General features: G+C 42.9%; 1 protein-coding gene across 1 annotated transcript in view; it reads right to left on the bottom strand.

Annotated features, from left to right (window-relative positions):
* The window catches only part of frem1b (Fras1 related extracellular matrix 1b), a gene marked incomplete at its 5' end in the record, with an annotated part of 107,321 nt that extends 94,565 nt beyond the window's left edge, over window positions 1-12,756 (bottom strand). The window contains 8 exons of the mRNA XM_080429918.1: window positions 3,069-3,200; window positions 4,145-4,253; window positions 5,089-5,322; window positions 6,773-6,862; window positions 7,960-8,162; window positions 9,020-9,285; window positions 10,937-11,031; window positions 12,532-12,756. Coding sequence (XP_080286044.1) covers window positions 3,069-3,200; window positions 4,145-4,253; window positions 5,089-5,322; window positions 6,773-6,862; window positions 7,960-8,162; window positions 9,020-9,285; window positions 10,937-11,031; window positions 12,532-12,756 — 1,354 coding nt within the window. The remainder of the gene's footprint in view (window positions 1-3,068; window positions 3,201-4,144; window positions 4,254-5,088; window positions 5,323-6,772; window positions 6,863-7,959; window positions 8,163-9,019; window positions 9,286-10,936; window positions 11,032-12,531) is intronic.
* Between the last annotated feature and the right edge of the window lie 4,504 nt (window positions 12,757-17,260).

Genomic DNA, 17,260 nt, shown 5'->3' with positions numbered 1-17,260 from the left:
TGTGTGTGTGTGTGTGTGTGTGTGTGTGTGTGTGTGTGTGTGTGTGTGTGTGTGTGTGTGTGTGTGTGTGTGTGTGTGTGTGTGTGTTTGTGTGCATGTGCGTGTGTCCAGGGGCGTATTGGATCAGACACTCACCGTTCGTTCCCCAGTGCCATCCCGTCCCACAGTCCAGGGTCAACGGTTGGCCCCGCCCACTCGGGACCCTCTCAGAGACAGAACTGTGTGTGAACTGAAACCATTCCAAACCCCCACCCCCCCCAAACTCACTCAAGTATATTTACTCAAGTACTATATGTATTTAAACATTTCAGTGCTTGACTTCTACTCCACTACATCTCAAAAGAAAATATTGTACTTTTTTTACACCTACAATTATTTGAAAACGTAGATCTACATAAATCTTTTTTTTAAATGACGCTAGAGGGCGCTCTTCCGCAACCTATGAATGATCCCTTGACTGCGAGAGAAGGAATGTACGGATGTGACGTCATCCCAAAAGTATTCACTTCCGTCCTCTCCTATGTTATGAGACGTAGGAAAACACTCCTATGTTATGAGACGTAGGAAAACACTCCTATGTTATGAGACGTAGGAAAACACTCCTATGTTATGAGACGTAGAAAAACACTCCTATGTTATGAGATGTAGAAAAACACTCCTATGTTATGAGACGTAGAAAAACACTCCTATGTTATGAGATGTAGAAAAACACTCCTATGTTATGAGACGTAGAAAAACACTCCTATGTTATGAGACGTAGAAAAACACTCCTATGTTATGAGACGTAGAAAAACACTCCTATGTTATGAGACGTAGAAAAACACTCCTATGTTATGAGATGTAGAAAAACACATCTAGCTCGGATTTCTTCTTTTTGGGGTGAAAACGAGCCGTATTCAACGGACGATAACAACAGAATCGTGGTAAAAAGTTGTTCTGGTTCCGGTGGATAGAAGAGATCCCCCCCCACCTCCCCCCAGACAGCCTTTGTTTACATCCTTGTCCACATCGTGGCTTCCGTGGCTCTCCATGGATAGTCAAAATAAGGTGAAAAAATTCTGGCAGCAGCGGATTAATTAATTAATAACTGGCAGTGAATGTGTTAATGGTGAATGAACTTCCCACTGATGTCAGGACAGCAGAGTCACTGCCCATCTTTCGCAGACTGAAAACCCACCTCTTCAGGAAACACTACCCTTCCTCTTTGCCTGGCCTACTTGTTGTTAACTAGTTGTACGAATTCTTGTTTTATTGTTGTATTGTTTTATTGGATCTTGTTTAGTCGATACACTTATTTGTTTTAGCTCAGTACATTTTTTGTACCGAATTAAATTAATACAAAACGGAAATAAAAGGGGAATAACCGCGACCCGAACCGAACCGAACCAAACCGCGAACCGAAAATGTTTGCGCCGTGAATTTTGTGAACCGTTGCAGGCTTAGTATGTATGTATGTAAATCACCCAGGCATTCACAACCACACTGCTTGACTCAAATGTAACGAGCACACCGTCCACACCGGTGCACATGCATCTGCGTGTTGGTCAAAAAAAGGTGGTCATACGCAGTGGCGTCAGTTTAGCAAAAGCTAAGGTATGGCAAGGTTAGGGTTACCAACTGCCAGAGATTAAAATAAGGGACCCTTATCCTGGGCGCGCGGCAGATTTATTTTTTTTGGGGGGGGGGGGTCAAACCCCCCAAATGCATAGAAAACTATGCATTATACCTTTAACACAATACAAACACACTGGTCTTACACCTGCATTAGGCTACTATTCATGTTTTTTTTATATTTATTGTTTATATATATACAGTACATATGTTTTTATGGCACCTGCCATATCCATTGACGGCCCTGTAGTGATGCGTTGCAGACCAGACACTACAATCCTGGTTTTAATAGGTTTGGCCAGAACAGTAGAAGTAGTGTGTGTGTGTTGAGTGTGTGTTGAGTGTGTGTTGAGTGTGTGTTGAGTGTGTGCTGAGTGTGTGTTGAGTGTGTGCTGGTGTTCAGACGGTACTACTCCTACACGAACAGGTTTGGCCTTTCACGCTCTCTTAGCTTTGGTGCGTCTCCTCTGAGCCCTGGGGGTCCTTGGTGACATGGGGGGGGGGGGGACATATGTCTGGTGGCCCCCCACATGTGTTTGCTAATCAGGTGTAAAATAGGTCCAGGGCCGAGGGTGGGGGGGGGTCGGGCTTCTCTCTCTCTCTCTCTCTCTCTCTCTCTCTCTCTCTCTCTCTCTCTCTCTCTCTCTCTCTCTCTCTCTCTCTCTCTCTCTCTCTCTCTCTCTCTCTCTCTCTCTCTCTCTCTCTCTCTCTCTCTCTCTCTCTCTCTCTCTCTCTCTCTCCCCCTAAAGTTTTCAAATAATTGTAGTGAAGTAAAAGTACAGTATTTGCCTCTGAGATGTAGTGGAGTAGAAGTAAAAGTACTCCCCCCCCCCCCCCCCCGGTGGGACCACCACGGTGCTGTGTCTCTCAGGCGGTCCTCTGGCCCAGCAGATTGTAGAGACTTAAGGTTGTTTCATGCAGCGCTGCACACAGGGAGCAGATGTACCGCTATGTCCCCAAACAGGTTGACATCCCCCCCCCCCACAGCCAGGGGACAGGGGGCAGAGGGGGGGTACAGCGGCAGGAGGAGGAGATCAGGGGGGTTGTGGGGGATTTAACCTTTCATGCAGACATAACATAACAGCCAGAGGTTTTGCAGACGGAGCTTTAAAGTCTCTCTCTCACACAGTGTTCAAAATGCTTCTAAAGCCTCAGAGCCTGACTTGATGCAGGCTGTTGGCTCTGATGTCCATATAACTGATGTTGGAGAGTACATGACCAGCCATACTTTGAGGGTACAGATGTAACCAGTGTTTTGGTGATTGTGTTAGTGGTGGGACGCTATTTGAAAGACGTCTTTTAACACTTAGACTACAGGTCACACAATGGACCATTGATATGCATCTATAGGCTCATTCCTATGTTCATTCCTTGTACTTAGTTCCTTTACACCACTGCCTGATTGTGATCATTTTATACACAATGACATAATCATCCCGTAACCTTTGCCCTCTGACCTCTGACAGTGAGGCGTCCGTGCAGCGGTCCGTCCACGGCCACCAAGAAGACGGCGTTGATGTTGTCGTTGTCCACGATCTGAAGATCGGACCACGTGATTGGTCGAGACTGACCCTCCAACAGGTCCAGACCTGCAACATGGAATAATGAGCGTTCATTAAAACAAAGTGAGAGAGAAGTAACCGTCGTTTTCATTGTAGATCTGCTATTTTCAAAACATTCTATACATTTGAAAACTTGTGAAATGGGACATTCTGCATAATGACCACTTTCTATTTCTGGTACTTTAAAGGGTAAGTGATTTACTTTGGTTAAAATAAGTGATAAATACCTCTATATTGTGATGATTGTGTGTTTGTTCAGTAAAAGGAGTCTGCATGTCTCTCCAGCTCTTTATTAAACAGAAAATGCATTTTCAGTGCTCTCTCCTGATTGGCTTAAATTTGGTCACCTACCTGAAAATGTATGTATATTCTGTTTACTAAAGAGCTGGAGAAACCCCTGAGACCGAACAAACGCTCTGTAGCAATGATTACTATCACAATATAATACTTTAACCTAGGGGTGTGCCGTCACCAAACGATACGATACGATATTTGGCTCACAACTTCGATACGATTTCGATACGATACGATACGCACTTTTTTTTATTATGAAAAATATATGGGGGAGAAAAAAAGCAAATGCAAACAAATAATTCTGTTTTTGCATTATTCAGATATGCGAACTTGTAGCTTTTCAGCTACAATAGCCGTTTTGAATCCAAATAGGGCAATAGTGACACCTGACCCGAAAAAAAAACAACATGTTGTCACCCTTTTCACCTCGGGGCTGTTTGCATGCCTGATTATTATTATTGTAAAAAATAAAAGGATTTTTTTTTTCTTCAAAACGATACATATCGTCACGAAAACGTATCGCGATATATCGCGGGACGATATATCGGCACACCCCTTTTAGTCCTTTTAACAAAAAAAATAAAATAATAATAATCACTTACCCTACCTTTAAGTACATTTTGATACCAATACTTTTGTACTTTTACTCAAGTAAGTTTAACATGATGATATCTCACCCATGTTCCAGGAGACTCGAGGTGCCTTGGTTTCTGCGGTCCTGATGGAGAAGTGCACCAGGATGGGAGGACTGCTGGCGTAGTTACTGTCTAGAGCTGTAAACTCCACCTAGTGGTTATGAAATATAAATAACAACATCATTAACCACTTGAACCCCAGGATGGGGAGAAATGCATTCTACTGTTACACTGCCAGCTAAATGCAGAACGCCCTATCACAGCCATGACACTTTTAAAGGACGACCTCACCCATTTTCAACGATTCTTCATATAATAGATCCTCACTAATGCTCCTGATAAAATGGTGTAATTTTTTTCTACTCAGTCTGTGTCGCATAGGAGGGCTGTGGACACTTCAGAAACCCATCTACCAGTGACATCATCGTTAGGAAGGTTTTTTCTTTTCTTCAATATATATATTTTTTTATTTTGATTTTTATCAACGCGAGAACAATGGCTTCCATTATAGCATGCTAACTTTCCAGGAAGAGAAAGCCTGTAGTTTATATTAGCTTGGATTCCCCATCGATGATGTCACCGGTAGACAGGTTTCTGAACTGTCAACAGCCCTCCTCTGAGAAAAAAATTGTGCCATATTATAATGAGCATGAGTGAGGACCAATTATATGAAGACATGTTGAAAATGGGTTAAGTCGTCCTTTAATGTCCACATTTAAACACATTTTAAACTTGTGAAATGGCACATTCTGCATAAAGAGTACTTTTACTCTTGTACTTTAAGTATGTTTTGAAACCAATACTTTCTTACTTGTAACAGAGTATTTCTACATTGCAGTATTGATACTTTTACTTAAGTACAAAATGTGAGTACTTTTTCCACCACTGGCTTTTGGAACTGTAATGCCGCTGCTGTGAACTTGCCAATAAAGTATTACATCAGTCAATCAATCAATCAATCAATCAGTAAATCAACCAATGCCAACCTGGTAGGTCCTCCTGTGGGCGTGGCTAGCGTTGGGCGGCTGGTAGGCGACCTTCAGGTCGTTGAGGTCGTTCCAGGTGAAGGAGCCCAGCGGCTTGGTGTGGTCGTCCAGGTGTGTGAGGTAGCCGCCAGCAGGGGGCAGCGTCACGTTGAACACCAGGCGCTCCTGAGGAGTCTCGTGGTCGCTGGCGTCTAACGCTGCCCTGCTCAACGGCGTGAGGATGAACTGGTCCACCTGGTGGCAGGAAAAATAAATACAACAGATAAAAATAAATATATATAAAATAAACATGAATCCCTGGAACAACATAGTTTGAGATGGGGGTCCGTGTGCCACATCTCAAAACCGCGGAACCCCAACTCAAAATGTTTTGTTCCAGGGACAGAGGGAAAGAGTTGCAATTTCTTTTGGGGATTTAAAAAAAAATCGCAGATCTACAAGCTCATAGTGCGGTACTTGGTGCCGCGCTATGAGCTTGTAGATCTGCTTTTTTTTAATAGCCAAAGAAATCTAAAATGACAGAGATGCGTCCCCGGATTGAATGGGTTAAATATATGTATTTATAATGAATTTCACCTCCAGGATGAAGGAGGACTAGCCTGGTAAAGCCCCTCCCTCCGGAAAATCGAATTTCCATTTGATTTCAGGAAGGAGTCTGGCCTGAAGGCTTGTCCAAATGGACGAGCCTATCAGCGTCGTCGCTCATCGTTTTGTGATTGACAGCGAAAGTTGGCCAATCAGGTGGCGAGTTCGAGTGAGCCCGAATGGAACCGAGTGCAGCCTTAATACAGTCGACCAAAAACGAACGGCAGCCATCTTTTTTGACCGCAGTGTTTTCTACTCTCTTTTAAACTTCAAAGCGCTCTCAAACTTCTATTTTGAGGCACGGATTTTTTTTTTTTTTTTATCCTGGGATTTTTGTAACCCATTTTTTTTCACCCCGGTGCCAATTTCCTAAGTGATCCTGGGCCCCTCCATCAGGCGCCCCGGCTGTCATGGGGGAGGCGGTATAGTGACCAGGATTACTACATGTTTTTGTGAGGGTATTAACTACCCTGGGAGACACGGGGAGAACATGCAAACTCCACACAGAGTAGGCCCTTTCGCCAACCCCACCTAGGGTATGGGCACTGATGACGCGGAGGAGAAGACACGCCCCCATCACCCACAGCGTCCCCGGCGGGAATCGAACCCAGGACCTTCTTGCTGTGAGGCGACAGCGCTACCGACTGCACCCCCTCGGAATTTACTTTTAAGATATCGTTTGGATAGAATTTAGTTGTTTAACTTCATATATGTGGTCAATTAATCATGACAGAGCCTATTTAAAAATAATAATTCAGAGAACCGGCAGGGGCGGGCAGTGACACACATGTATCCGAATAAGGCAACCTATTTTGGGCATGGCCGTCTCAAAAGTCCCGTTGCTTCACATTAGTCTGGAGGTGGTAAAAATGCACTGGCTGAAGGGGAACACTGCTGATTGGCTGAAGGGGTTGTCAGTCAACGGTATTACTCCCGCCCAACTCCAGCCCACAGCCAAATTGCCGAATGGTCGATCATGCCAGACTCACTCCTGAAATAAATTACAAATGAGATTTCCGGAGGGAGGGTTTACCAGGCTAAAGGAGGACATGAAGGAGGATTGAGTGGGTTAAATATATGTATTTATAATGAATGTCACCTCCAGGATGAAGGAGGACATGAAGGAGGCGTGTGGAGGCTGGTTCTGCATGGCTCCCTGGATTAGAACCGGCAACCACACCGATTCTGTCTGGGAAAGCACAAAGCATGTCCATAATTATGACACATCAAAAAGGTACTGTAAAATGATGTTTTTGTTAATTAAAGGGTTAGATCAGATTTTTGGACTTAAAGCTGTAGGAAATACTTGCCATGAATGTAGTGGTTGCAAAGGTATTAATTGATTACCCGAGTCCCGTGGTCAGAGTTATGGTCAGGTTCTGATGAATATGAAGTAGTTCCATGATTTGGTGGGGGCCGCTCATTAAAAATAAAAAAGTGTCCAGAATCACTGCACCGCGGCAGCCTACTCACCCGCAAAATATATGACACAAAAAATAACATCATGTGACAGAGGGGTCGAAGTTGAACGAAACCTGCTCTATATGGTAGAAATAGGTCAACAATATAAATGACGCTAGTTTTTTTTAAATTAATTTATTTTTAATGAGCGGCCCCCCACCAAATCTACTAATCTACCAGAACTACTTCATATTCATCAGAACTCTGACCATAACTCTGACCACGGGACTCGGGCAATCAATGAATACCTTTGCAACCACTACATTCATGGCAAGTATTTCCTACAGCTTTAAGTCCAAAAATCTGAACTAACCCTTTAAAAGGAAAATGTAACTATATTCAACTGTCGATAACAACAGAATGGACGATCGCGGTTACAATGTTTTAGTTTATCCGGTGGAAAGAAGAGAGACTCGTCCTTCCAAAGAGACATTGTTTGTTTACATCCAGGTTGAAAAAATAAAATAAAATTATGTGGATCATCGTGAAAAAGACTCAAAATAAGGAAAAAACACGCTGGCAGTAGCGGATGAATATATTAATTAATACCTGGCAATAAATGTGTTAAATGATGAATACATTCATTAATACCTGGCAATGAATGTGTTAAATGAAAAAATAAGTAATTTTTCATTTGATCTTGACATGAACAGAGTGGACGTGTGTGTGTGTGTGTGTGTGTGTGTGTGTGTGTGTGTGTGTGTGTGTGTGTGTGTGTGTGTGTGTGTGTGTGTGTGTGTGTGTGTGTGTGTGTGTGTGTGTATGTGTGCGTGTGCGTGTGCGTGTGTGTATAGTTTGTGTGTATAGTTTGTGTGTGTGTAGTACCTCCATCAGGGCTCTGGTGTGTGTGTCTCGTATCTCTACCCTCACAGAGATGTAGTCTATCTCAGGACTCGGGGGTCTCAGGTGTTGGTACCTCAGACCCAGAGCCAGGAACTCCTGACACGAGGTCTTCAGGAAGGGAACCGGACGGGTTCCATCGTGGAGACAAGGCCTGTTGCCTGGACACAACGCACCTGTCTGTCTGCCTGTGGGGGTGGGGGTGGGGGGGTGGGGGGTGGGTGAGACACGTATAGGGTGTCCATGAAATCTCCTTGAATTCAAGGCTTCAAAGGGTGAGTAATTCACCGAAAATAAGTAAAGTATTCCTTTAAGGAGTTTGTTAAATGTCTACTTTTGCAAAAAAGCTGTTGTTGATTGTGTCTCCTCCCCTTTTTTTGTATCCAACACGCCTACTTCTGTGTCATGTGATCAGACCTGATGATGACCCACACGGGTCGAAAAAATGTGTGGCCGATAGATAGATAGATAGATAGAACTACAGCAGATAGATAGATAGATAGATAGATAGATAGATAGATAGATAGATAGATAGATAGATAGATAGATAGATAGATAGATAGATAGATAGATAGATAGATAGATAGAACTACAGCAGATAGATAGATAGATAGATAGATAGATAGAACGACAGCAGATAGATAGATAGATAGATAGATAGATAGATAGATAGATAGATAGATAGATAGATAGATAGATAGATAGAACTACAGCAGATAGATAGATAGATAGATAGATAGATAGAACTACAGCAGATAGATAGATAGATAGATAGATAGATAGATAGAAAATACATTTAAAGAAATGTAGAATTAGTGAAAATAGCAGATCTACAAGCTCACAATGTGTCGCATCGCGACGCGTTGTGAGCTTGTAGATCTGCTATTTTCACTAATTTGGGTCCCGGGGAAGACATCAAATAATCACGCCCACCTGGGCGAAACTCCAAAGAAAGAGGGAGTCACAACACAAAAAAAAGGGGGGGGGGGGGGCTTGTGGCCCATTGTGGTGCATTGTACTCAATTCATCAGCACCATAAACTCACCCTTCCTCTGTGCAGAGTCCAGCTGGGTGACCAGCTGACCCAGGGACGGGGTGCTGGTCTCAGAGGAGGTCAGCCTCAGGGTGCAGGCGGCTCCGGGCGGCCGGGTTCGAACCCGGAGCACCGAGCCGTCGATGGCGTTGGACAGACCGTAGAACTCTGACACCACCAGAGGAGAGGAACCCAGAGACACCAGACCACCGGAACCCGGTTCTACCACCGATACCGATAGAACCACAGTCTGGACCTCTGTCTCACTGTCTGTGAACCTGGAACAAGCAAACACATGTTTTACTCAAGTAAAAGTATCAATACTGCAGTGTAGAAATAACAAAAAAATTAAATAGCATGTTTTGGCAAAGTAACTCACAAAAAAAAAGAAAACACACACAGGCGCCGACATACAGGATTTTCAAGTAATAAGTTAACCAGGGAGTGCAAATCTTCGGATCGCGTTATCTCTGGTTCTGTGTGAAAAAAAAGGTCCAAACTCGGCAAAATTGGCAGGCAGAGCCATAGCAGAATTCGACGAGTTGACTCGTCCATGGCAGGACAACCCATGTCCTTGTCGTTGTCTTGTCAACCCTCAGGACCCTCTCAGGGGCCCTGATTCAGCCCCTTTTTGACTATGCTTGCTCCTCTTGGTACTCCAACACCTCACGGTGCGTTTTAACAGCGGGCGATCAGGATAGTATTTTCCGGAAGTGCATTATATGTCTATGAGAGCCGGCAACTACTGGCGATAGGGCGAAGTGGGCGGGGGGGGGCGATGAAAGATGGATTTCCTTTATCTTTTGGACGATGTCGCCCGGCGATCGCCCGAGAGTCGCCCGCTGTTAAAACGTACTGTCAGTGTCACTGAAGACTAAGCTTCAAACCTCCCAAAACAAACTGATTCGGCTACTCCTCGGTCTGGGGCCAATGACCCACCTTTATCCCACCCATTTTTCCAGCCTAGGCTGGCTCAGGGTGGAAGACAGGGTTAAACAACGAAAAATTGGACTGGTCTTCAAAATTGTAAATGCAAATTTGCCCGATATGCCTCCTATACCCGCATATCTGTCTAAATACCTCCAAAAAGTTAGCGACACCCACAGTCACAATACTAGAGGGAGCGTTAACAACAATCTGGTCCCACCCACCCATAAAACAAACATGGGCAAATTCTCCTTCTACAACACTGCCACCCAGGATTGGAATAGTCTAACCCCATCCCTCAAAAAATGCAGTTCGCTGGGCTCATTTAAAAGAGCCTTAAAAACTCACCTTTCAGGAGGCCAAAAGAGGAGGTAGTACCATTTTCCCGTTAGACAGACGACCCCCCCCCCCCCCCGTTCTTGTACATATAGTTTTTTTACCCCTTTTTTTTCCTTTGGTGTACATAGTGTAATAGTTTTTTTTGTATTGATATTTGAACTGTGGTGCCACTATATATGTCTATGAATTGAATACCAAGGCCCTCATTGGAAACAAGACCACAAGGACTTTCACGGACAAAGTATTTTAAATGTAACTCTGCTGTTTTACATTTTTTGCCTAATAAAATATTCAATCAATCAATCAATCAATCAATCAATAAATCAATGAGTTAAATGCACATTTTCACTGTATGCAAATATACACTGACACATACCACAAAGGAGAGTGGTATTACTATCCTACTATCTCCTATCCTATCCTACTATCTCCTATCCTATCCTACTATCTAATGAAGAAACCTCTGTCTATCTGGACCCATGTGTTTCCTCAGTGGATTGACCCTTTGATCTGAACATGCGTTTCACACGTTTAAGCTGTTTATTTAGCGTTGTTGTGAACGGTCCTCTGAGACTATGGGATCTGTAGCTGTTGGTTGCAGTCCCATAGCCCGGATTGGATGGACGGTGGGTGTGGTTTAGTTATTATTGTGAATGAACTGACCTGTACACTCGCAGCATCACAGTGTCCTGGTCCAGTAGAGGACTGCCGTTATGAACATATGTGACCTCACCGTCCAGGAAGCTACAGTCAAACACCTACACGCACACACACACACACACACACACACACACACACACACACACACACACACACACACACACACACACACACACACACACACACACACACACACACACACACAGTTGATTTTGTCGACTAAAACTGTGACGAAAAATGTTTGTCGACTGACTGTTTTCACTGACTAAAACAAAATAAAAACTAAGCTATGATGACCGAAACTAAGACTATATATAATTGACAATTTCGTCAACAAATATAAACTAAAATGTTAGTGAGGGACTAGTGGAGAAGAGATCCAGTAGAACTAAGACTAGAGGAGAAGAGATCCAGTAGAACTAAGACTAGTGGAGAAGAGATCCAGTAGAACTAAGACTAGAGGAGAAGAGATCCAGTAGAACTAAGACTAGTGGAGAAGAGATCCAGTAGAACTAAGACTAGTGGAGAAGAGATCCAGTAGAACTAAGACTAGTGGAGAAGAGATCCAGTAGAACTAAGACTAGTGGAGAAGAGATCCAGTAGAACTAAGACTAGTGGAGAAGAGATCCAGTAGAACTAAGACTAGTGGAGAAGAGATCCAGTAGAACTAAGACTAGTGGAGAAGAGATCCAGTAGAACTAAGACTAGTGGAGAAGAGATCCAGTAGAACTAAGACTAGTGGAGAAGAGATCCAGTAGAACTAAGACTAGTGGAGAAGAGATCCAGTAGAACTAAGACTAGCGGAGAAGAGATCCAGTAGAACTAAGACTAGTGGAGAAGAGATCCAGTAGAACTAAGACTAATGGAGAAGAGATCCAGTAGAACTAAGACTAGTGGAGAAGAGATCCAGTAGAACTAAGACTAGTGGAGAAGAGATCCAGTAGAACTAAGACTAGTGGAGAAGAGATCCAGTAGAACTAAGACTAGTGGAGAAGAGATCCAGTAGAACTAAGACTAGTGGAGAAGAGATCCAGTAGAACTAAGACTAGTGGAGAAGAGATCCAGTAGAACTAAGACTAATGGAGAAGAGATCCAGTAGAACTAAGACTAGTGGAGAAGAGATCCAGTAGAACTAAGACTAGCGGAGAAGAGATCCAGTAGAACTAAGACTAGTGGAGAAGAGATCCAGTAGAACTAAGACTAATGGAGAAGAGATCCAGTAGAACTAAGACTAGTGGAGAAGAGATCCAGTAGAACTAAAAGACAAGTAATTTTATGTTTGGTTGCACTCAGGTGTTGCACTCTGAAAATAGCAGATATGCAAGCTCAGCGCGACGCGTTGTGGGCTTTTAGATCTGCTATTTTCAGCATGCAACCGAGTGTAAAATTAGCCATTACGACGCCATCAAGGCACCACCAAGATACATTTTAGTCGACTAAATCAACTGTAGATTTAGTCGACTAAACTCTTATGATATTTAGTCGACTAAAACTAGACAAAAACTAAAACATTGATGACTAAAATATGAATAAAACTAAATGGAATTTAATTCAAAAGACAATGACTAAATTTGCTGTCTAAATCAACACTGACTCACCGGTGGGTGCAGCTGTCCTACTCTCTGCGTGACGGGTTCGTTCAGGACCACCTCCACCTTGCAGTGAGCCGTCTGCTCCACCCCAACCTCCAGCTGCCTGCTTGTCAGGGACACAGCGCCCCCTCTGGACACCTCCAGCCGCGACGGCGTCTCCACCCGCAGCCTCCCGGAGCAGCCGGCGGCCAGGAGGACACACAGCGTCCACGCGCACCGCAGGGCGGCCATGTTGGCTCCGCTACCGTATGTCTGCTCGCCTGTATATTAAAGGCTCTATGACATAATTTTCACTTTTAATTTTCTTTTTACGTTTTTTGGGGGGTTTTATGACCTCAATTACACCCAAAAAATCTGATCTTTGAACATTCAGTAGATTGTCTGGGGTTTTCTGAATAATTAGGCTGAAAAGTAATCTGAGCTTGGCCCTTGGGCAGTGAAGTCACAGGCCATTAATCCCGCCCACTCTCCTCCTCGCCCCTCCCCTCCCCTATCCTTTCCTTTGGGGGGGGGGGGGGGGGGGGCGGAGCAGAGGCGATGATTGACAGGCAAAATCCCTCAACAGCGACACCCACAGGCAAAGATTTATTTTTTAATTGCAGTTGAAAAGGCTTTAGAAATGTGAGAGAAAAACACCTGCCATGGATCACTGGAGTTTTAGTTAAAGGTTCTATGACATTCATTTTCACTTTTTTTATTTTTTATGTTTTTTTGGGGGTTTTATGACCTTAAATACACCTAAAAAACATTCAGTGGATTTTCTGTGGTCTGGGGTTTTATGAATAATTAGGCTGAAAAGTAATCTGAGCTTGGCCCTTCGACAGTGAGGTCATAGTCGATTAATCCCGCCCACTCTCCTCCTCACCCCTCCCCTCCCCTATCCTTTCCTTTGGGGGGGGCGGAGCAGAGGCGATGATTGACAGGCAAAATCCCTCACCAGCGACACCCGCAGGCAAAGATTTATTTTTTCATTGCAGTTGAAAAGGCTTTAGAAATGTGAGAGAAAAACACCTGCCATGGATCAATGGAGTGGAATTTTTTGTTAAAACTTTCTATACACGTTTGAAGGACCATGACAAAGACTTTTAATGTGTGGTAAAACTGAACGTCATGAAACCTTTAAAACTTTTTATACAGTTTGAAGGACCATGACAAAGACTTTTAATGTGTGGTAAAACTGAATGTCATGAAACCTTTAAAGAAACAGCATCAACACACAAGCTCACATAATTTGCTTCCAGTCGTATAGTTTAAAGTATTCTTTCAATCACAATGATATGCGTTTTGCTAAATTATGGTCCCAAATTTTTGTTGAGGGTTATGCTGTAGGACGGGCGGGATGACTTGATTGACAAACTACACAACCAATAGCGTTCATTCCCCGCCCTTGATTGACAAGCTACCCAGCCAATAGCATTCATTTCTTGGTGCTTAGATATGACACGATATAGAAAGATGGCGGATTTGAAATCGTTGACAAACAGGCTTCATTTGCGGTCTGTAGAAACCAATGGCGTCTCTCTGTCCATTCATTTTTATTTGTTTCAGTCTATGGTCTGCTCCCTGTATGTCAAAGAAACAGCGTCAACACACAAGCGTCAACACGCAAAGCGACGCGTTGTGAGCTTGTAGATCTGCTATTTTCAAAAGGATTTTATACATCATGATAGCTTGTGAAATGGAACATTGTGCATGATGAGTACTTAAGTATGTTTTGACACTAATACTTTTCTACTTTTACTCAAGTAAATCTCTAATACAGGTACTTTTTACTTGTAATAAAGTATCTCTACATTGCGGTATTGCTACTTTTACTTAAAGGAGGAGTTCACCCAAAAAATTACTTATTTTCTATCAATTGCACACCCTATGAAGCCTTGAATCCATGGATTATTTTTTGTTTTTGTCGCATTCCTAAGCTAATAATTTGATTTCCGTCTCCTACCGGCTAATGTATCCGGTAGGAGACACAAAGTAGATTATTTGTGTCTCCTACCGGAAATACACACGGTCATCAAATTATTGTCTTAGGAATGCCACAAAAACAAAAAATAAATCCATGAAATCAAGGCTTCATGGGGTGTGTAATTGATAGAAAATACGTTTTTTTTTGGGTGAACTCCTCCTTTAAGTACACAATGTGAGTAATTTTGCCACCACTTGATAATCCATAATACTTTGAGAAAACCACTGACAGTGATGGAAAGTAACTAAGTATACATGCACTTACTGTACTTACAATTTAGAGGTATGTGTACTTTACTGGAGTATTTCCAATTTTCAATACTTTTACTTCACAATACTACATCTCAGACGCAAATATAATACTTTTACTCCACTACAATTATGTGAAGACTTTAGTTACTAGTTACTTTGTAGATTTTGATTATTATTACAAAACATACATTAACCTCTTCAGCCATATATACATTTCGGCCATTTGAAAATAGCAGATCTACAAGCTCACACTGCGTCACGATGTGACGCAGTGTGAGCTTGTAGATCTGCTATTTTCAAATGATTTTATACATTTGAAAACTTGTGAAATGGGACATTCTGCATACTAGTGCAGTACTTTTACTTTTGGTACTTTAAGTCCATTTTCATACGAATACTTTTGTACTTTTACTCAAGTAAATTATGAATTCCAGACTTTTACTTTTAACAAGAGTATTTCTACATTGCAGTATCGGTACTTTTACTGACTTACTGGAATGAACTGTTGTTTGAGGGAAAGGAGGCGGGCGTTCACAGTGGTTCTCAGAGACGGGCCCCAGCAGTGGGGGGTCCACAGATTAGGGGGTCCACTCAGGTTGGGGGTCCACAGATTAGGGGTCCACAGAGGTTGTGGGTCCACAAGAGCAAGGGGGTGGTGGGGGGGGGGGGGTATGGCGGGTTGGTACGGGGGGCACAGCGGAGACAACAAACCAGTCTGCAATCTTTTATGTTGAGGTCTTGGAACTCTGTTGTCTCATCAGATCCACTTCCTGCTCCCAGTCAAGTCAGGTGACCTTCAGTTCAGTCATGTGACCTGCACTGCAGAGGAGAGACATGTTCACTGTTCACTCATTATACTTCATAATGTCTTCACCAAACAGGGGGTCTGGGACCCCTAGGGGTCCCAGAGATACTACGGGGGGGGCGCCAGAGGCGCCATATCTTTGTGTGATAGGAATGAACTAAAATAATAATAATAATAATACTATTAATATTAATATTAATATTAATATTAATATTAATATTAATAATAATTGATTACCCACTTGCAGTGGTGTAAAGTAGCATTAAGTACATTTACTGAAGTGTTGTACTCCAGTACAATTTTGAGGTATTTTTTGAGCGGTGTAGCCGCTCCTATAAGTGGGTTTTGGACCGTCGTGAAAAGACCGTCCAAAAAGAAATGTGTCTTTCGCTGTACTGTGATTGGCTGACTCCATTCACACCCTTTGCTCAGTACTGTGATTGGCTAGCGAGACGCATGATGAAATTAATGACCTATAAATAGCACCACGCACTAAAAAAAAAATACTTTTTTTTTAAAAGTGAGCTTCCATCACTGTTGTTGCTAAATAACACCGCTCACTTCACACTGGGTGTGATTTTTGGGCGGTGAAACCGCCCCTATAAGTGAGATTTGGAAAAATGTACAAATATCTTGCGCTGTGATCTGGGCCCAGGAAATTTGTACAATTATCCTGCGCTGTGATTGGCCAATCACAGTCTATTCAGGACTGTGATTGGCCAGTGTCACATGACACATGTGCATAGCCCTATATAAGAAACCATAACTTGAAAAAAAACATAAATTTGGTTTTTTTCAAGTTATGGTTCCGTCCATCATAAAGAGTGTTTCAATAAATGTATTTATTTTTTGTACATGATTGGTTGACTCCATTCAGTATTGTGATTAGCTAGCAAGACACCGCCCACTTCACACAGGGTGTGATTTTTACTTTACTGGAGTATTTCCAATTTTCAGTGCTTTTACTTCTTTTGAATCTTTGGTGTGATTGGAAAGCACACGTCAGTCATGGTATAAATGCTTCACATCAGCAGCAGGTCAGGAAACACGGGGTTAATGTGGGTGAACCTATCAGAGGCATTGTGGGTGAGCGGGGGAGGGGGGGGGGGGTGGGGGGGGGTGCAGAGATCAAAGCAGACTGACAGCTGGCGCAGTCATGACACTTCCTACGCTGCTGTGTCACTTCCTGTTTCAAAACCACATGAGTGGATCTGCTCTGTGAGTTTATACAACATGAGTTTCCTTTTACTCTGAAAGTACCCTGTACTGAGTACAAGTACCGATACCACAATGTAGACATACTTCCCTTTACTCTGAAAGTACCCTGTACTGAGTACAAGTACCGATACCACAATGTAGACATACTTCCCTTTACTCTGAAAGTACCCTGTACTGAGTACAAGTACCGATACCACAATGTAGACATACTTCCCTTTACTCTGAAAGTACCCTGTACTGAGTACAAGTACCGATACCACAATGTAGACATACTTCCCTTTACTCTGAAAGTACCCTGTACTGAGTACAAGTACCGATACCACAATGTAGACATACTTCCCTTTACTCTGAAAGTACCCTGTACTGAGTACAAGTACCGATACCACAATGAAGACATACTTCCCTTTACTCTGAAAGTACCCTGTACTGAGTACAAGTATCTATACCGTAATGTAAACATAATTCAGTTTACTATGCAGGTACCAATACCACAAT

Source organism: Gymnoscopelus braueri (assembly GCF_963280865.1).
Source record: "Gymnoscopelus braueri genome assembly, chromosome: 6".
In the NCBI taxonomy this organism is placed as follows: Eukaryota; Metazoa; Chordata; class Actinopteri; order Myctophiformes; family Myctophidae; genus Gymnoscopelus; species Gymnoscopelus braueri.
Note: the sequence above shows the minus strand (reverse complement) of the source record. Positions and strands in the feature narration are given on the sequence as shown.